The following is a 21425-nucleotide window of genomic DNA, read 5'->3' on the forward strand; positions in this document are numbered from 1 at the left end:
CGTGAAGCCGAGCTAGGTGTGAGGCAGGAGCACCGGCCCAGAGGGGAGAGCAGTATTCCATTGAGCTGCGGATGAAAGCCTTGTATGTGGTGAGGAGCTCAGGTGTGCCGAGGAAGGACTTCGCACGACGGAGGATGCCCAGTCGGCGACTGGCTTTGGCGGCCAGCTTAGAAATGTGGTTTTCCCAGGAAACGTCATGGCAGATAGTGAGACCCAAAAGCTTGAGTGACAGAACTTCTTGGAGAGGATTATTCAGAAAGTGGATGGGAGGGTTGTCCAGTCGGTCTTTTCGGAGAGACATAGTAAGAGTGTGAGATTTGTCAGGATTGAAAGCCATGTTCCACTTGTTTGACCAGTCTGTGATTTTGTCCAGGTCTGCAGAGAGTGAGGAGGCTGCAGACTGTTGATCTGAGGTATGAGGAATGGAGCGGCAGAGTGGAGTCATCAGGAAAGAGATAGAGAGGATTTGTTAAACCCTTTAAAACCTTTTTTAAACACCTTTCTTAAAACCTTTTTAAGACCTAGTTTAAGAGATCTTAAATTAGGACAGCCCTGAGCTCAGAAACAAAGCAAAATCATAACAAAAGTCGTTTTTAGCTCACATTATATAAGTGTTAAAAAGTAAATGAAGTGTCAACAAATATCTACGAAATCTATAACGTAATAAAAATGTATTAATTATTACTCAATTATTATTTCAATCATTATTTATTATTTCATTATTTATAATTATTATTTCAATGTTTTCACCCCTGTCTGTTTGTTTATTTGTCTCTTTGTTTGTTTGTTTGTGAACAAGATATCTCAAAAAGTTATGGACGAGTTATGACTGAACTTGGTGGATTAGTTGGTTTGGTGACAAGAACAAGCCGATTCGATTTTGGTTCAGGTCCGAATCCAGATCCGGCCTGTCAGTGGGATAGAAACCATAAACTGTTCAGCCTGGCGGAGGTCGTTCTAGTTCTTAATGTATCAAGCATACAAATAAAATAAAACATTAAACAGTATGAATGCTATGAGATTTTATGATAAATGAATTTAGAACCCAAAGGTACTTTGTGGGCTTTACGGCAAGCAAACAGTTCAATAGCAGCAACAAAACCCAATCTCCTTGCTGGAGGCACCTCCGCTACAAGTGTTACCAAACTTATCAGTTTATCTTAACGCATATTTAATCTCAGGACATTTTGTGTCCCGTCATGTAAGTATGTTGTGTATCATGTAACGATGAGGAAGTGAGATGAGAGCTTTCGCTTTACTGTTAAAAAATAGGATTAAGTGGGATTTGAAAAAAGAGGATCTTGGACCCGGGCCCAAAGACGGGCAGCGACCCCTCCCTGCCCCCCACCTCTCATCGGTCCTGATTATTACCTCTGCTCCTGAAGATGATGTTTTCACTCCTGTCTGTTTGTTTGTGTGCAGGATATCTCAAAGTTGTGGACAGATTCAGATGATATTTGGTGGGCAGGTTGGCTGTGTTACAAAGACGAAATGATTAGATTTTGGTGTAGATCCAGATCCGGATCTGGATACGATAAATTTTAAGTGATTCTTCACCATTGAGAGATAGGGCCAAAAACTATATGTAGCATGATATCTCAAAAAGTTATGGACGAGTTATGATTAAACTTGGTGGATGAGTTTATTAGGTGACAAAAACAAGCCAATTCGATTTTTGGATCAGGTTGTGGCGGAGGTATACACTCTACTCTGTGCCCTTTTAGTTACCCTCGCCAGAGGAGAGGGTATTTCATTATGCACATTTGTCTGTTTGTCCGCACAGAATAAGTATGCTTTTTTTCTGCAACTGTTGCTCCGATTGACAGGAAATTTTCACCATAGGTGCACCTCCTTCGATATAATTTTAATGATAATTGTGACATTGGTCTCGTGGTACGGGTGCCATCTTGTAAAAACCGAAAAACATTGCAACTCTATGTCTCCAAAAGTGCTGAGTAGAAAAAATTGAGACATGGCTCATTGAAAATAATTCTCCATGGGGAATAACATATGTTAACGAGAACGGCACTCATTAGAGAGCATACTTCCGCCTGGTTGGCCATATTCAATGGTGAAGAATCACTTTAAAAAAAAAAATTCTCATATCCCAATCCATATTCAGATCTTCACCAAAATCGAATCGAATCGTCCTTGTCAGACACCCAACCGGTCCACCAAGTTTCGTCCAAATCTGGCCACAACTTTTGGAGATATCCTGCTATGTATCGTTTTTGGCCCAATCTCCCAATGGTGAAAAATCACTTTAAAATTACTAGTAGCCGGATCGGAATCCGGATCTTCACCGAAATCTAATACATTTTCCCTTGTCAGACACCCAACAGGTCCACCAAGTTTCGTCCAAATCTGTCCACAACTTTTTGAGATATCCTGCTACGTATCGTGTTTGGCCCTATCTCCCAATGGTGAAGAATACAACAACAACATGCATTTTAAGGCCATTTTCCCTGCAAGAGCGGAGGTTAGCCTTGCGTTGCCCATGAAAATCTTCTCCATTTTGCCCTATTTTCTGCATCTCCCCTTGTTAACCCCTTGCCCGCATTTCTTCTTCGACCATCTTTAGCCAAGTCTTTCTCGGTCTTCCCCGTCCTCTACTTCCTTCTACATTCATTTCCATCACTCTTCTCAACCAGTCACTTTCATCCTTCCTCAACACATGACCAAACCATCTCAAATTGCTTCTCTTCACAGCATCAATCACAGGCTCTATTCCCATCATCTTTTGCAATTCATCATTTGTCTTCCTCTCTCTCAACGATACTCCACACATCCACCGAACCATTCGCATTTCCACCCTTTCCAGCCTTTGTTGCTGCTCTACATTCATTACCCATGTCTCGCTCCTATAAATCATAACACTTCTCACACATGCAGCATACACCTTTCCCTTCAGCTTCAACGACACTCCCGTCCTCGTCAGCACGCCACTCAGTTCCCTAAACTTCTTCCATGCACATCTCACTCTTGTAACTGTTGCCGAGTCTGATCCACCTTCTCCATTCAGCATGTCTCCGAGGTAACAAAATGTTTTCACACCTTCCAGCTTCACGTCATCTCCAAGATCCAACTCAACATTTCCTCCATCTGCAGCTCCCTCTGTGCACACCTTACACTTGAAGTAGCTGCCACACTGGTTAATGACCCTCTCAAACCACTACATTTTTGATGAACCCACTCAGCGCACATTGTACATTGAATGGAATTCACTCCGACACCCTTCCTGCACACAGCACACGGCCACTTCCCAGTTCTTTCCACCTCACCACATGCTTTACCACTTGCCATCACCTTCGTTTTTCTGATATACACCTTCAGACCTTTTGTCTCCACACATTCCTTCCACTTGTTCATCTTCTCCTTCAGTCCATCCATACTTTCTGCAATCAACACCAGATCATCTGCAGACAACAACTCCCACGGTAAACCCCCCTTTACGTTCCGAGCCAGCACCTCCATCACAGCTGCAAATAGTCGTGGACTTAGTACCGACCCCTAATGCACTCCCACCTTCACCTCAAACTCACCACTGTTCCCGTCCTTCGTCCTTACAGCTGTGCGTGCTCTTTCGTACATTGCCATCACTACTCCGATCAACCATTCCTCCACTCCTAACTTCCTCAATGCCCATGTCACTACTTCACGTGGAACCCTATCGAATGCTTTCTCCAGATCAACAAACCCAAGAAACAACTTCTTCCTCTTCTCCATGTACTTCTCCTGCAACTGCCTCACAATAAAAAGCGCATCTGTCGTTCCTCTTCCTGGCATAAATCCAAACTGCATTTCGTCAATCTTCACTTTCTTCCTCATCCTCCTCTCCAACACCCTTTCCAATACCTTCATTCCATGCTCCAATAACTTTATCGCTCGATACGAGCCACAGTCTTTCCCAACCTTTCCCCTTGTATCACGAGATAGGGTATTCGATTCCCAATCCACTGGAATGCGCCCTTCTTTCACCACCAGATTACAGATCTCTGCCATTCTCTTTACACCCCAATTTCCCGCTGCCTTCAACATATCTCCCACAACTCCCGTCGGCCCTCCCGCTTTTCTACTCTTCATTGCTTTTATCGCTTCCTCAACTTCCTTCTCGGTTATCCTCTCTGCCGGTCCTAAAACTGGGTTACTCTCGATGTTGCCATCCCATTCATTCTCTGCATTCAACAGTATTTCCATATATCTCTTCCATCTTCCTTTAATTCCATCTCGGTCCACAACGATTTGTCCCACTTCATCCTCCAAGCAACTCACCCCCATCACGTCACACCTCTCTTTCACTATCTGCTTTGCAATCCTGAATACCCCTCCCTGACTCTCTTCCGAATCCAAGCGTTCTCCGAACATTTTCCTACATGCCTCTTGCGCCTTTGCTACCTCTTTCTTTGCAGCCTTCTTGGCTGCCTTATAACTTTGATGCTCTGCCTTTTCTGCCCCCGTACCCTTCGCCTTCTGCCACTCCTTGAACTTCTTCCTCTTCTCGTCAATCTTCTTTCCAACTTCATCATCCCACCACCATGTTTCCGAGTGCCTCGGTGGTCCTTTTGTCCATCCACATACCTCACCAACGGCTCCCAACTGACTATCCTTCATTGACATCCAACCACTTTCAAGCTCAACCACATCATCCTCTGCCATACTCACCCTCTCTTTTAATGCCTCCCTCACTGTCACCTCTTTCAACCTCCACACCTTCATTCTCGGTTGGTACTTCACCCGCCGAGCTCTCCTCGCACCTTTCACCCTTATGTTGCACCAATGGTGAAGAATCACTTGAAAAATTCTAGTAGCTGGATCGGAATCCGGATCTTCACCAAAATCTAATCATTTCGTCCTTGTCACATACACTACATCTCTGCCTAATTTCGTCAGAATCCGTCAACTACTTTTTGAGATATTTTGTTCACAAACAGACAGACAGGGGTGAAAACATAACCTCCATCCACCTTTAGTGGCAGAGGTAATGATGATGTCATAAGTGCCTCCATTATGAGGTCATAATTCGACAAGTACAAAACTTCATCCGACGAGGATGAAATTTTTTGAGCATCATCTGGGGATAAATTGGTGGAGAAAAAATAAATAAATAATGACCATCAGTCACGTCGTTCGGCCCCCATATTTTTACCCTTGCCAGAGGAGAGGGTATTGTATTTGGGCCTGTTTGTTTGTTTGTTTGTTTGTTTGTCTGTCTGTTTGTCAGCACAGAACGAGTGTGCTTCTCTCTGTAACCGTTGGTCCGATTGCCAAGAAAATTTCACCATAGGAGCACCTCCTCCGATATAATTTTTTTTGTAATTATGACATTGGTCATGTGGTACGGGTGCCATCTTGGAAAAACTGAAAGACTTTGCAACGCGATATCTCCAAAAGTGCTGAGTCGAAAAAAATTGAGACATGGCTTATTGTAAAGAACTCTCCTTGGGGAATAACAGATGTTAATGATGATGTTTTAGGTGCCTCCATTATGACGTCAATTCGACAAGTACAAAACTTCATCCGATGAAGATGAAATTTCTTGAGCGTCATCTGGGGATAAATTGGTGGAGAAAAAAATAATAATAATGACTTCATCAGTCATGTGGTTCGACCCCCATATTTTTACCCTCGCCAGCGGGGAGGGTATTGCATTTGGGCCTGTTTGTTTCTTTGTGTGTTTGTTTGTCTGTCTGTTTGTTTGTCTGACAGAACGAGTATGCTGCACAGTCTGTAACCGTTGGTCCGATTGCCAAGAAAGTTTCACCATCGGAGCACCTCCTCCTGTATAATTTTTTTAATGATATCTATGACGTTATAGGTCACGTAGTACGGGCGCCATCACTGAAAAAAACGAAAAACTTTGCACCTTTATATCTCCAAAACCACTCCATGGAAAAAAATTGAGATATGGCTCATTGTCAAGTACTCCCCATGGGGAATAACGTATGTTCATGATGATGTCATCAGTGTCTTCATTTATGACGTCATAATTATGCAAGTGGAACGCTTGTTCCGATCAATTTGAAATTTCTTGTGCATCATCTACACAAAAATTGTATTGGAGAATTAAACGAATGACGTCATCGGTCATGTGATTCAGCAGCAATATTGGATTGAACATAAATTGATGTCATCAATAAACTGCACCAACACAGCAGCTAATAAACACCACACAAAATATAAACACATCCTGGTGGATGGATGTCTGCAAAACACATCCATCCACAAATATATAACCACATGTCTGCAATCTCTGATTGCTCTTTCTTGTTACCTCCGCCACCAAAGGTGGATGGAGGTTATGTTTTCACCCCTGTCTGTTTGTCTGTTTGTCTGTTTGTCTGTCTGTTTGTTTGTGAACAAAATATCTCAAAGTTGTGGATGGATTCGAACGAAATTTGGCAGAGATGTAGCGTATGTGACGAGGGCGAAATTATTTGATTTTGGTGAAGATCCAGATTTGGATCCGGTTAGTAGAATTTTTTAAGTGATTCTTCACCATTGGGAGATAGGGCCAAAAACTATACATTGCGGCATATTTCAAAAGTGGATTTGGACGAAACTTGTTGGACAGGTTGTGTGTGTGACGAGGAAGAATCGATTAGATTTTGGTGAAGATCTGAATATGGATTCGGATACGAGAATTATTTAATTTTTAAAGTGATTCTTCACCATTGAGTGATATGGCCAACAGGTGGAGGTATGCTCTCTACTGAGTACTGTTCTAGTTATTCATGTTGTCAAGAGTAGAAATGATTTTTAAAAAAATTCTCTTTGGAACTCACCTTGTTTAACCACAATATCAATGGCCCAAAGCTGCTGCTTATTGAATTTAATGAATGCCTCTTAGTGTGCTGCTGTGTTAAACCAAAACCATTGATTGACCACAAAACGCCACTATATCGGTGTACTTGTACTTTGTGTTAGTGTAGTTCGTCAAGCCTCAACATATTACGATTTGTCCTCTGCTTGGTTTCATAGACGGCCATACACACACGCACCAGAGGTTTGCAAGTTTTTTGTTTTTTTTTGTTTGTTTTTTTGTCTCGTATTGTTTATATCATATGATTCGTAAGGAAAGTTAATACATGTTTGGTGGCACCTGCATGTTCAAGTTTGTTTTTCTCTGCAGGGTTATTTTGGTGCTGTCGGGGCATTATTGCACCTGTTTGACCACTCCGAGACTTGGTGATCCAAGATCCACCTGTTTTTGGCCTCGCGAAGCTCTAATGAGCTTCCATCATCAACCGCCACACCATGTGGGAAATGCTGCTAACCGGACACCCGATTGCTTTTCTCTGTCTGGGCACACACAAATTTGTGATTCAAAACATGAGGGTTTGGTTATTTTGGAGTGTGTACACACACACACGCACACACTCGTGCGCACACTCGCGCACACACATACACACTCTTCTTTATCACCTCTCCCACACTACCTTTTTTATTTGTTTCCACGGTATCATTCGGTCACGATCAGCATTCCTCCTCTTGTCTTCCTCACCAAGCAGCATTTTACTTATTCTTATGCAGTTTGAATTCCTTCTCCTTTTTCTTCTTTTTTCTTTTTTCCCTCTTTTCTCTTTTCTCTTTTCGGTGCGTTTTGCCTTGGGAGCAATCTTCGAAGTTCAATCCATGTTTTACAGACGATTTTGGTGCTGGCATTTTGGTGCCGTGCTCCAGAAGCGTGCCTTATTTATACACTGGTTTGGAGGTGTGCGATTTGGGCTGTTTGAGTGTGTGCTGTTCTTTTCCTTTTTTTAATTTTTATTTTTTTCTCTATAGTTTGTTTCTACTTGATTGTTACTTTTACTAAACTCGAAACTTGAAACACATGTAGTATTGATGAAATGTTAATCGTAAATGGAGTGTAATTTATATTGAGGCCAATGGCTATAAACGTTGTCGCGTTCGAGTGTTTTTCGGAGACATGGAGTCGGAGTCGTGTGGTGCAGCCCGCGGTTGGTTTTAAAGGAGATTGTAAACGCTGGATTTTATAACAGGAAATGCTTGTGTAACGGACGATAGGGAACGTTTCGATTGTTTGTTAAATTCTTCTTCTTTCATTTTTGCCTCTCACTGTATTTCTCATTTGCCAAACTTGCACGGCGTGGCCAGGCGGAACGCACGGGTGTTCGAGAGAGCCAGGGACCAGGGGCGTCTTGCGGATCTGCCTAAACTGGGTCTACCTACTTGTAACAAAAGGCCGTTGAGATGTTTTGTCTGAAGTGCATAACCTTATGTGAGGTCCACGTTTCCATGAAGATATTAATGATTACAAATGCAAAATATATTTGGAAAAAAGATTTACCTACGATATAATTTTTTTACCATTTTTAATTTCACTTTGTGGGTTCCTCATTAAAAGGTCGTGATCATGTCCACAACAGCTGTCTCAATAAACAAAGTTCACCGCTTTTTGGTGTCGCGTGGTTCTAAGTTCTGAAACATCCCTCCAAATCTGGCGGCTATTGCATGGGAATAGTTTTCCTACAACCGGTGGCGATGACGACACGTGCAGACGTTCCTTCACGTTTTTTTTGCAGCAAGGTGAAGCTGTTCGAATTACGCGAGTCTGTGGCACGTGATCCTGAAGGGCCGAGCTGGTGTGATCTCAGAAGCACAATATTCGGGTCATTTTTCTCCTAATGGGGCCACATGAGAGAGAGAGATGATGATGACGATGAGAGAGAGAGTGAGAGTGAGTGTGTGTGTGTGTGTGAGAGTTTAAATGGGAGAAATTAATAATTGAGACTATGGTTATATTTGGCGGAGATGGAAAAATAGGGCCATGTTTGTGCTTGGGTGGTGAATACAGTACCTTGTTGATGTATGCTTTTGCTTAAAATGATTATCATGGTAACCTGTTGAAGGTATAATGCTGACATTATTTTCGAAGGCCAATGATTGTGATCCTCTTGGTACCGGAGTGCCCTCAATGCCATTGGGAGGACCACGGTCTGTGGTTATTGTTGCTTAAAAGTTTTTTGTGTCGTTACTGTGCCATAAGAGAAGGGACACGGTGACCATTTTCAATAAAGTATTAAGTTGTGGTTTAGAACATTTGGCAGATCTGAATTCAATTAAATTCCTGAATGATCAGTTGTTCCAAAGGCCTGGCAGGATGGCTGTCGAGGTTGCGTGCTCTGGCGTTTGACCTGTCTAGTCTGGTTTTGAATCCCGAGCCGGCTATAAACCGTCGTCCTGGTGTTTTGCAAGCAGGGCGAAATTCCTGCCCAAACCACCATCAATCCAACCTTGGCCTGGCCATCCAGTTCGAGAAAGACGTGCGTTCCTATTTTTGCGCCCCCCCCCCTCCCCCTCTCCCCTGTCCCTTCCAAGAAAAGTACTGAAAATTGTTCTTGCGGTTCCCAGAAAAAAAATGTCCCCCTGCCAACCCCATAGGAAAGTGGAAGTACTTGCGGCCATTAAAGGAGAAGTAGAGGCACTGCGTAAAATTGGATCATAGCAACCCTTTTAATAATGGCAATTTGAACGTTTTGGGATACAGAATTGAGGCTAAGCGATGGTAGAGCACTGCTTGCTTGGAGTCCTGGAGGGAAGAGTGAGGCAGAACAACCTCTGGAAGGTGAGTGAGTCTCATAGACTGGAGAAGTGAGGAATAAAAGAGTTGAGATGTGTAGTCATCCTGATTTTGGAAGTTTAACAAGGAGGGGATTATTGGAAGAACACGCATCCTGGAGTTGCTGGGGAGGGTTGGATGCTGAGAGTAGAGGGAGCTCGACCGCAGCAGATGAGATGAAAAGCCAAAGACCTGTCTGCGATGGAACACGAACATACCGTGTACTTTTCCTTCGTGGGAGCTGCGTGTCAACGTTGTGAAGAGCTTTAGATCCCACAGATCCCAGGATGCGGATGATTTGGAATGACGGAACTGGGTATCGAATGTGCGACTGCCGTTGGAGGTGCTCGGCTGGTGGTGAAGCCCAGAGGTTTAAGAGACAGCTCCAGGTGCTCCAGCGGTTGAGGAAATACACAAGGTGTTCTACTTTGATGATCCCTACAGAGTGACAGTGTGATACAGTGGCATTTGCCAGGATTCAAGAAAAGGTTGTACTTATCAGTTATCACATCATTTCATCAGCATCCATTATTATCAATATTCGAGATCAGCAGAGGATGATGTAACTATCCTCTGTTTGCCAGGGGGGTTGTTGGGGTTACTGTACGACACTTAATGCCGAGTCGGCTGAAAACAAAAGGGAGGGCTTTATTTCCCAGTGCACCGTCGGAGAGTTCATTTCGGTAGACGAGGACAGACACACTTCGCAGATTTGGGACACTCAAACGTCCATCAAACGATCGAATGTAAGCTCTCCTCGAATTACCATAACACCCTCTTCGATTTCGCACTTTTCGAATCAAATTGCTTTTACTTCATACGTCTCTGGCCTCACCTGTCGCCAAAACTTTACAACCTAACTTGTTTAACAAATTGGTCGTTATTACATCAATGATCAAAATTCTTAATATTCGTTTTCAATGAAGTTACGGTGCTGGTGGAAAAGTTGATGAAGACCTTTCGGCGTTTTCGCTTTGTTGGAAAGTTTCTGTTTAGCCCAAATTGAGTTACGTTACTGCGTTGTCGATCAAGCAGGCATCGCCATTGCTCCTTCTGCGAGAAGTGCTTCAAAAGTATTAAAACAATCCAGGGTGTTCATCCGGCCTTCTTCAACGGGACACAAATGCGTTTTCCACTTACCGACACACTCATACCTACTGTGCTATTCTATGGGTATCGCCTGGCGCTCATTACACGGCTTGAATCGCCAAACTTCTTGCCATTGTGACGTCACCTTCCCGCGGTTGTTTGCGCGCGGTATTATTCGAGTGGGTAGGGCACGTGCGGGAAGTTCGTGCGCGTGCAACAAGCATTTGAAATACACTGTCGGGACCTGAGCCTGGAGGCTGCGATGTTTAATCATCAATAGGAGCACCAGAATGAGGGCGATTGGGTAGTTTACGATGGGAAGGAGGGGCAAGACAATTGTGGGTCGAGAGGACGGACCAGGAGGGTCGTTGCGCTGAAGTTGGCGTTTTTTTTAAAAATCCTCAGTTCGCGTTGAGTTACAGTTGCTGCAGTCGCATGGAATTCCCCATGGGCTATGGGCGTCGTCTTTGTCGTTTGACTTATTTTCGTGTTTATCTGACTCACGTCCAGGTGGTGGAACTTCCAGCAGGATGCGACGGGGATCCAGTCCTCTGCTGAGAAAACCTCCGGATGGCGGCTGGGGTTGGATGGTGGTTGCTGCCTGCTTCGTGCTGATGGTTTGCACCCGCGCGGTCACCAGGTGTGAGGCTACAACTTACAATACAGCTGTTCGCACATCAAACATTCACATTCCGTCCTGGTAGCTTGCAGTACACGCAACCATTGTTGTAACTGTGCGATTGTGAAGTTAACTGGTTAATGGGGAGCAAGATGGAAGCATTTTTGCACTGGGGGACTGGACTTCACTTTTGGTTTATTATGTGATTGCTTCATGGTCAATTTTATGGTCCAAGAAAGGATTGTTGGTGGAGCCCAACTCCAAAGAGCCCAACCGGAAGGATTTCATCAGAGGAGGCGATCACGAGGGGATCTCATAAGAGATGTTTAAGATAATGAAAGGTGTGGACAAGATAGGTGAAGTGGAGTTTTTCAGCATAGTGGACTAGAGTGTTCGGACTTTAGGGTAAAGAAGATGAGGGTTAGGACAGGTACGTGTCCTAACCTGGATGCACTGGCGATAGAGGGGTATGGATATATTTGCAGGACTTTTAGTCTTAGGTAGCTTATGTGTGGATGGGTGATGGTTTCTTGGGTTGGTGCAGCACAAGCATGATGGGTCAAATGGCCTCCTGCAACAAGGTTCCTAATTTTTTATTTATTCCCCCTGTTTTATTTACTTATTTCCTGGGTGTTTCATATGCAGCCTGTGGCTGCTTGGCTGAATCATTTTCTGGGGGCACGGCTATGCCGCTGATGCAGTTCCCCCTTACCAGCTACCTGCTACTCATTTTGCTGGTGTTAATTCAATGGCACAACAAGGGATTGAATTCAAAACGCAAATGATGGGACAACTGGGATTGATTGGTGGCACAAATAGTGACGTGTTTATTTATTTATTTTTTGCCAGTGTGATAGCATTTTATTTTTTTCATCAAAAATTTTTTTTTTCAAAAAGAAAATTCAAACATTTTTCAAAAGAAATATTATTTTCAAAAATATTTTCTTTCTTTTTTCAATAATTTTTTTTATTTCATCAAAAATAAAATGATAGCTTTTTTTTTTTTTTTTTTTTTTGCCAGTGGAACCAAGCCTAAGGGAGTTGTGGGTGCTCTTGGTGTGCGTTTCTACGCTGTGCAGTCTCGAGAAGCTTGGTAGGGGACAATACTAGTCAGCTTGCTAAGGAGTGACGTCACAAGCACATTGACACATACATTTCATGACTTTCAAATGTTCTTAAAAGGTGGCTGTACACTTTACAGGGGAGCATGTATGTCGAAGGTGTGAAAGGTGAAACCTTTGTGATCAAAAGGCGGGTTCGGCGGGTTCGGTTGCGAGAGGACGCTGGCGTTGCATATTCGCCGCTTCTCCGACTGGATGGATGTACAGGGTCTGCTTCTACCTTTCTGACCTGACATCTCACACCTGTCCTGCCTTTTCACACCCGCACGTGCCGCGTGTTCTCCGGCTGGATAACGGAATCTGCTTTTGATGGTACGGAATACGGAATTCGAAAGGCCCGCTCCCGTTGATTGTGGCCGTGGCCTTGTTTGCCGGTGGCCTTGTGGCCTTGTTTGCCGCTGTGGTCTTGATTAGCGGCTGCAGTCGTTTGCCGCTGCGTTTGCCGCTGCGTTTGCCGCTTTGCCTCCTCGACCTTGGCCTCGTACTCGTCCCTTCGCTCCTGCCTGGCATGGCTCTGAAGTACTCCGCCGCAAGGCTTCTTCTGCTCAATACCCGCTCCACCCCATCATGCATCTCTGCCATCAAATCAAATGGACTCCTCCGACGACCCAGGTACATTCACCGTGGCTCCGGTCGCAAGTTTGTTTATTTGCAATCAGGTCACTCCATCCCCGTCCTCTGGTCGGCTCAGCGCACTCTCACTCTTCGTCCCAGCGCACCTGGTCACAGCAACCCACACGATCGCACCTCTTGCCTACGAACCCTGGCTAAATCACCTGAATTCATCCCTGCTGTTCAAAACAACATCAAGCTCACCCTGTTCAACACCCGGTCCCTCAACAATAAATGCCTCATCCTGAACGAATACATCCTGGATAACAAACTGGACTTTCTCTGTCTCACCGAAACCTGGCAACAACCTCTGGACTACTACACACTCAACCTCACCACACCCAATGGATATTCCTACGTCAATAAACCACGCTCGGAGGGCCGAGGTGGTGGAATTGCCGTTATCCACCGTCAAGACATCAAGACCAACCTCATCTCCATCTCATCTGCTCCATCATTTGAACACCTGGCTTTAAAACTCTCTGGTCACACGCAGTCAGTCATGGCTGTCGTCTACCGCCCTCCCAAACCACACCCATCATTCCTGTCTGACTTCTCCTACTTTCTGACCCAGCTATGTTCCCTCTCCCCCTCAATCCTCCTCCTTGGTGATTTCAATATCCACATGGACTCCACTGACTCCACAATAACCACTGACTTCACTGATTTACTCACCTGCTTTAACCTCACTCAACATGTCGACTTTCCTACCCATATCCGTGGTCACATTTTGGACCTTGTCTGCTCCACTGGATTAAATTTGCACCATCTCTATGGCTCCGACCTCACCCTCTCTGACCACTTAGCCATCACTCTGACCATCAACATCCCCGCCCCAACACCAAGGCATTATCGCACAATCAACTTCCGTAAGCTAAACGCTCTTTCACCTACCTCATTCTCATCCACCCTCTCTGAAAAAATGTCCACTTCTCCCTTCATTGACCTCCACACCCCTTCCGACCTCACTGACTACTACAACCACACTCTCTCCTCCTGCCTTGACCAGCTTGCGCCTGTAAAAACCAAAACAGTTTCTTTCACCCATTCTGCTCCCTGGTTTACCCCTGAACTCCACCTGATGAAAACTCGTGCTCGCCAACTTGAAAGACTCCGCAATAAAACGGGTCTCACAGTTCACTCCCAAGCCTACAAGGACCACATACAACACTACAAAGATGCCCTCTCCCGCGCCCGCTCTGCCTACTACTCTCAAATTATCCACTCTGGCTCCGGAAACCCAAAAGCACTCTTCTCGACAATAAACAAACTCCTCCGCCCCCTGAACACCACCACCCAGTCATTCACAGTAGACAACTGCATCTCCTTCCTCTCTTTCTTCCAACGCAAAATTGACAACATCTACAACAGCTTGACCACCGCCGCACCCGCTCCCCCTCCAACCACCTGCCCCCCCTTGTCCTGCCATCCCCTGTCTCGGTTCTCCCCAATCTCTCCTACTGACCTCTCTGAACTCCTCATAGGAATGAAAACTGCCACCTGCACTCTTGACCCCATCCCCTCCAGCTTTGTCAAAGCCTCCCTCCCTGCTCTCTCTCCACTTATCATTGCAACAATAAACTCCTCCCTGTCTACAGGCATCGTCCCACCTTCCCTCAAAATTGCTGCTGTTACCCCCATTCTAAAAAAACCTGGTCTAAACCCTGACACCCTAAACAACTTCAGACCCATCTCCAACCTACCCTTTCTGTCAAAAGTTTTGGAACGCGCTGTAGCCACTCAACTCAAACATCATCTCTCTGCCAATAACTTGTATGAAACATTCCAATCCGGATTCCGCTCCAACCACAGTACTGAAACTGCTCTCCTCAAAATCACCAACGACCTTCTCCTCTCCTCTGACGCTGGCAACCTCAACATTCTCGTCCTCCTCGACCTCAGCGCTGCCTTTGACACCATCGATCACACTATCCTCCTCACCCGACTTGAATCCACCTTTAACGTCACCGGCACTGCCCTCTCTTGGATTAAATCATACCTCTCTGACAGATGCCAGTTCATCTCCATCAATAACTGCAAATCCCCCACTGCTCCCCTCCCCCAAGGTGTCCCCCAAGGTTCAGTTCTTGGCCCCCTCCTCTTCATCCTTTACCTGTCCCCGCTCGGTCACTTAATCCGCCGTCATGGTCTCCAATTCCACTGCTTCGCCGATGACATCCAGCTTTTCATCTCCACCAAGTCCGTCTCCACCGACACCCACTCTATCCTGACAAACTGCATCACTGAAATAAAATCCTGGCTTCAAATCAACTTCCTCAAGCTTAACTGTGATAAATCTGAAATAATCATCATTGGCCCAAAAACGCTCACAAAATCCACCCATAACTTTGCCCTCAACATCGACGGTATCCCAGTATCCACCTCCCCTCACATCCGGAATCTTGGCGTCATCTTTGACCAAACCCTTTCCTTCGACAAATACACTAAACAGATCACAAAGTCAGCCTTCTTTCACCTGAAAAACATTGCCCGTCTCCGCTCATCCCTCTCCTCCACGGCTGCAGAAACCCTCATCCACGCCTTCATCACCTCCCGTCTGGACTACTGCAATAGCCTCCTCTATGGTTCACCCTCAAAAATCACCAATAAACTCCAATACATTCAGAACTCCGCTGCCCGTCTACTCACTCATTCCCGGACCCGTGACCACATCACCCCCGTCCTTTACAAGCTTCACTGGCTCCCCATCCCCCAGAGAATCCAGTACAAAATCCTCCTCTTGACATACAAAGCCCTCCATAACCTGGCCCCATCCTACCTGGCTGACCTCCTCTCCAGACACACTCCCACCCGCAACCTCCGCTCTGCTGGTACCAACCTCCTGACCCCCTCCATCCGGACCAAATTCAGATCCTGGGGGGACAGGGCCTTCTCCATCGCTGCTCCCACCCTCTGGAACTCACTACCTCACACCATCAGAGACTCCTCCTCACTCACCACATTCAAAACATCACTAAAGACCCACCTGTTCAACGCTGCATTCAACATTCAACCCACAGCATTTAACCCCTGACTATCTCTTCTCCTTCTCCCTCCTTTTGCTTTAAATATTTCCCTATTGATTCTTGTCTTGTCTTTTTGATTCTTGTCTTATATATATGCCGTATATCGCTGCTGTTTGTTTTCTTGATTCTTGTCTTTTTGCAATTGTTGTTTTCATGTATTGTTATGCATTATGTTTTCCACTCTGTCAAAGCGCCTTTGGGCTTCTGGAAAAGCGCTATACAAAATAAATGAATTATTATTATTATTATTATCAACAACATATAATCAGAGGTTTTGGGAATTAAACCACCGTTATGCGAGAAGATTCCTTTAAACACCAGGTTTATTTTGTACTCGAGTTTGCTGGAGTACACTGGAGCTCGACAGGTTTTTTTTAGGTGCTCTATAAGGTGACACAGTAAAGCAGCATTTTCGTGGGAAATGATGGGAAAACTGCATGTTCCAGCTCGTAAAGAATAAATAATTAATTCATCCAGTTTTAAACAGGTTGAAGTGACGTCATAGGGCAAATAAGGTTTACCATTGACAGCCACACCTACAATATGCCACTGGTATACATATGCATATCCACTTTTTCCCTGACTCGCACACTCACGCATTTCATGTTTCCTCCAATTTATTATCTCCGCAACCGAAGGTGGACAGAGGCTATGTTTACCTCCGCCACCAAAGGTGGACGGACGGAGCATATGTTTTCATCCCTGTCTGTTTATTTGTCGGTCTGTGAACAGGATATCTCAAAAGGTTGTGGACGGATTCTGATGAAACTTGGTGGACAGGTTGGGTGTGTGATAAAGACAAATTGATTCGACGTTTGTGACGATCCAGATCCGGATCCGAGAATTTTTGTTTTTCAAATGATACTTCATCATTGAGAGATGGGACTAAAAACGATATCGCATGGTATCTCATGGATTATGACAAAACTTGGTGGATGAGTTGGGCAAGTGACAAGAACAAGCCAATTAGATTTTGGTTCAGGTCCGGATTCAGATCCAGCCTATCATTGGGATACAAAACATAAACACCCTTCCCGTCCATGGTACACTGAATCTTGTGGTGCAGCAGTTGCCCTGAAACAACTTGCCTTTGCATCTTGGAAGGCTAATCCAACTGAAGGCAATCTCAGTTCCTTCCAACAAGCTCGGAACAAGTGTGTGTCTATCCTCAGGAGAGCCAGGAAGCACTATCTCTCCACTCTCAAGACTGAACTCTCAAACCTGTCTCCTTCCTCCAAATCCTGGTGGTGTCTGGTCAAATCTGTTTCTGGTGTTTGTTCCCCCTCCATCCCCTCCCTTACCTCAAACGGCAACACAGTTAGCGCCGCACGTGACAAAGCTGAATGCCTCAACTCTGTGTTTGCCTCAAAATCTTGTGTCCCAAACCCATCTCTCTCTGTACCCACCTTACCCAGTCGAACCCGGCTGCTCCTGGACTCGTGTCCTTCTCTCCTGACAAGGTGGAGAAGTTTCTGTCAAACCTCGACTCTAATTCTGCAACTGGAACAGATGGCATCAGCCTACGGGTCCTAAAATCCTGCTCTGCCGCGCTTTCACACCCTCTCTCTGTTCTCTTCACCCTCTCTTTTGCTCAAGGTCATCTGCCATCAGTTTGGAAATCGGCCAACATCACCGCTTTACACAAAAAGGTGCAAAAACATCTCCTAGCAACTACAGACCAATCAGCCTGCTCCCAATTATCAGCAAAGTCATGGAATCCATCATTGCTTCGGATATCAAATCCTTCCTCTTCTCCAATGGCTTGATCTCTGATCATCAATTTGGTTTCAGACCAGGTCACTCTACTCTGAACATGCTGCTAAGAGTGTTGATCTGCTGTCTCAACAGTGGATGGAGGTCCTCAATGCCAAACAAGAAATCAGAGCTGTCTCCCTTGACATATCACGTGCCTTCGATACGGTCTGGTACCCCGCTCTGCTCACCAAACTCTCCTATGATGGTATCCATGGAAATCTCCACGCATGGCTTGCGGACTTCCTCTCTGGTCGTAGTCAACATGTGGCCCTGAATGGGTTTCTCTCATCTCCTCTTCCTGTTCGGACTGGAGTTCCCCATGGCAGTGTTCTGGGCCCTGTGCTTTTTCTGGTCTTCATCAATGATCTCTCTGACTCTCTGGAAAATCCTCTCTATCTCTTTGCTGATGACTCCACTCTCTGCCACTCCATTCCTCATCCCTCAGATCGGCAGTCTGCAGCCTTCTCACTCTCTACAAAATCACAGACTGGTAAAACAAGTGGAACATGTCTTTCAATCCTGACAAATCTCACACTCTTACGATGTCTCTCCGAAAAATCTTACGATGTCTTTTAGCTCTTTCACGAGCCTCGATTCAGTATACAAAAAAAAAAAAAAAAAAAAAAAAAAATACCAACTGGACAACCCTCCCTTCTAATTTCTGAACAATCCTCTCCAAGAAGTTCTGTCACCCGAGCTTTTGGGTCTCACAATCTGCCATGATCTGTCCTGGGAAAACCACATTTCCAAGCTGGCCTCCAAAGCCAGTCGCCGACTGGGCATCCTCCGTCGTGTGTAGTCCTTTCTTGGCACACCTGAGCTCCTCACCACATACAAGGCTTTCATCCGCAGCTCAATGGAGTACTGCTCTCCCCTCTGAGCTGGTCCTCCTCGGCTTCACGCGGTTGAAACCAAACCTTTCAGAATCATTGGAATCTCCTGTGATGAAGCTGATTGTGAGGGCATTTCACTCACTCACCGCAGGCAGGTAGGTGGTCTTTCTGTCTTATACTGACTCCTATCCGGCCTAGCTCCCCCAGCTCTGTCTGTGCTCTGTCCCCCAAATATTCCTACAGGTCTCACAAGATCTACCAACCCTCTTCTGGTGACAATTGGGGCCCAAACACAATCTGGCCTCACCAATCACAGCAAGCGGGACGTCGTGTGTGTGTGTGTGTGTGTGTGTGTGTGTGTGTGTGTGTGTGTGTGTGTGTGTGTGTGTGTGTGTGTGTGTGTGTGTATGTATGTATGTATATGTATATATATATACAGACAGACAGACAGAGAGACAGACAGAGAGACAGAGAGACAGACAGACAGACAGACAGAGAGACAGACATCACGAAAGGGGGGGGGGAGGGTGAGGGGGGCAGGGGGGGGAGGACAGAGGGGGAAAGGGGAGGGGGGAGGAGGAAGGGTTCGGGCCAGTCAACAATGGCGTTGCAGTTCTCATGGTCGGAGAGCAGCACAACAATCGCGACATCGTCCTGCATCTTCGAAAGAGCACGAAGCGGATTTTGGAGACTCTCCGATCCTGTGACCCACGCCCTCCAGTACCGGCGTTGCCGGGCGGGGGAAGGGAGACCCGCACATTCCCAACCCGTACATTCGCCCTCTCGACTCAAGCTCGTATTCGATTCGTATTCGAAATCGAAAGGGGAAATCCTTCGTATTCGAATTCGTAAACACGAAATATGAATTTAAATTTAATTCATATCGCACAAAATCGACACAAAACACGGTCGCATAAATGTGAAAACACGCAATGGCTTTTCGCCCTGAATTACGTGCAAACGTGTGACGTGTGACGGGATGGAACATCACGTGATCGCTCTGAGCGAATCAGCGAGCTGCTCGCACTGGCTGAGATTAGCGGGTACTTCGCTGAAATGCGCTGAGGTAAATATGAATAAAAAATATGGATCTCGTCAAATATGGTCTCAGCCATGTTCGTCCCAGGCTCAATGGCCATGTCTATGCCAAATATCAAGCACGTGAGACTCTCCGTTTCGGAGTCTATCGGTAACATTACACACACACACACACACACACACACACACACACACACACACACACACAAACTGTGTTTTATATATATAGATAATAGGCTTTCCAGTTAGGTTGGAAGGGGTATTCTGTGGGCAAGCAATTGTGCCACTTCCTCAACTGCCACGTTCCGAAGGAGGGCTGGATTGCTTTGACGCAGGCCTGGTATATAACACGATTTTCCAGACCTGCAGATCCAAAACGTATTTTTGGTAAATATTTTATTATTGTACCAGAATTCATTAGTGAGGGTGAGTTCTAAATTTGGGAAACAGAGGCTTGGTTCACAAACATTTGGGCCATCACCAGTGCGAGGAGATTGCTCCCAGTGCACCTTAGCTCTGCGGTACACGTTAAGTATTTCACATAGTACAGCAGATATTATGCGGTTAGACCGCATGCCAACTTTATTCGCAAGTGCTGCAGCACTTAACCATCTCTTGTCAATCATTAGATCAGCAACGCTATGGACACCATTCTAAACAAAAAAAATCAACAAAGGAGTGTTCCATTCTCATTCTTTTGAAAAGAGTTGTAGAAAAGAGGTTCACTGAAAAACATCTCTTTGGTGTGGGAAACATAATCACGGTCGACCATGAAAACATGCCAAGCATTTAAAATTATCTATCTATAATTCCAGTAATCTCTGTGTGTGTGTCTGTGTGTTTGTTTGTTTGTCTGTGACCGCTGTTTCTCGACAACCACGGGTCCGATATACTTGAAACTTGCCAGGTATATTGCTGGGGACCTGAGGATGTGCCTTTTCAAGGTTTCATATTAATCGGAGAAGTAGTTACCGAGCTATGGCGATTTATTTACCAACCGTTCGCTTTGGCTTTGCGAATGGACCAAACCATTTCATGTAAATAGAGGGGGGGGGGGGTTCTACCGTACTCGCAAGCCGTTCGCTTTGGCTTTGCGAATGGACCAAACCATTTCATGTAAATAGAGGGGGGGGGGGTTCTGTGGTCGTTACTGCCACGTGGTTTCAAAGTTTTTTTTTGTTGTTGTTGTTTGCACGCATGTTTTTTTGCACCCACGTACGGGCACGCCCTAGTATTCTAAAATGGTGGAAGCAAGGACAGATCAATACATTTCATGTTCATTAGAAATAGACCAGATGAATAGTCTAGCATGCCGGCTTGACGGAGGAGGAGGAGAGCAGTGGACCTCCAGGCTAGGTCTGATGGATCATAGAGAAGCCGCCAGATTGAGGCGATGCCAAATGCCATTGCCCTGCATACGATGTCCACAAGACCATGCCCGCCTTCCTCTAAGGGAAGATTCAAGATGTTTGGACGAAGCCAATGTTTTCCACTCCAGAAGAAGTTTATTATTGTCTTCTGTATATTCAGCAGAAAGTGTTCAGGAGGTGGAATGGCTTTGATTCTGTGCCACAGTATAGATGCTGCTAGATTGTTGATGACCAGGACTCATCCCCGGTATGAAAGCAAAGCCAGCAACCCTTTCCATTTCCGCAGCTTTTGTTCGAGAGAGTCAGTGAGACCCTCCCGATTTTTCGCTTGTGTTGCTGCATCACCGATGAAAACACCAAGGTACTTCATTCCGTTGAGGGA

General features: G+C 45.4%; 2 protein-coding genes across 7 annotated transcripts in view; both read left to right on the top strand.

Annotated features, from left to right (window-relative positions):
• LOC137438065 (pantothenate kinase 3) overlaps positions 1-8414 on the top strand; it is a 51310-nt gene extending 42896 nt beyond the window's left edge. For all 3 annotated transcript variants that reach the window (XM_068132952.2, XM_068132953.2, XM_068132954.2), the window contains one exon: positions 7130-8414. In XM_068132952.2, coding sequence (XP_067989053.1) covers positions 7130-7189 — 60 coding nt within the window. In that variant the 3' untranslated portion in view covers positions 7190-8414. The remainder of the gene's footprint in view (positions 1-7129) is intronic.
• Positions 8415-9496: 1082 nt separating this feature from the next.
• Positions 9497-21425, top strand: part of LOC137438061 (monocarboxylate transporter 12) — a 56900-nt gene continuing 44971 nt past the window's right edge. Inside the window, exons 1-2 of one of the 4 annotated variants that reach the window (XM_078766616.1) lie at positions 9497-9586; positions 11180-11309. In XM_078766616.1, coding sequence (XP_078622742.1) covers positions 11200-11309 — 110 coding nt within the window. In that variant the 5' untranslated portion in view covers positions 9497-9586; positions 11180-11199. Of the gene's footprint in view, positions 9587-10264; positions 10327-10859; positions 11310-21425 lie in introns of those variants that run through there. The other 3 variants (XM_068132942.2, XM_068132943.2, XM_068132945.2) reach the window with 3 other exon arrangements.

Source organism: Myxine glutinosa, chromosome 12 (assembly GCF_964187855.1).
Source record: "Myxine glutinosa chromosome 12, kmMyxGlut1.1, whole genome shotgun sequence".
Classification (NCBI taxonomy): Eukaryota; Metazoa; Chordata; class Myxini; order Myxiniformes; family Myxinidae; genus Myxine; species Myxine glutinosa.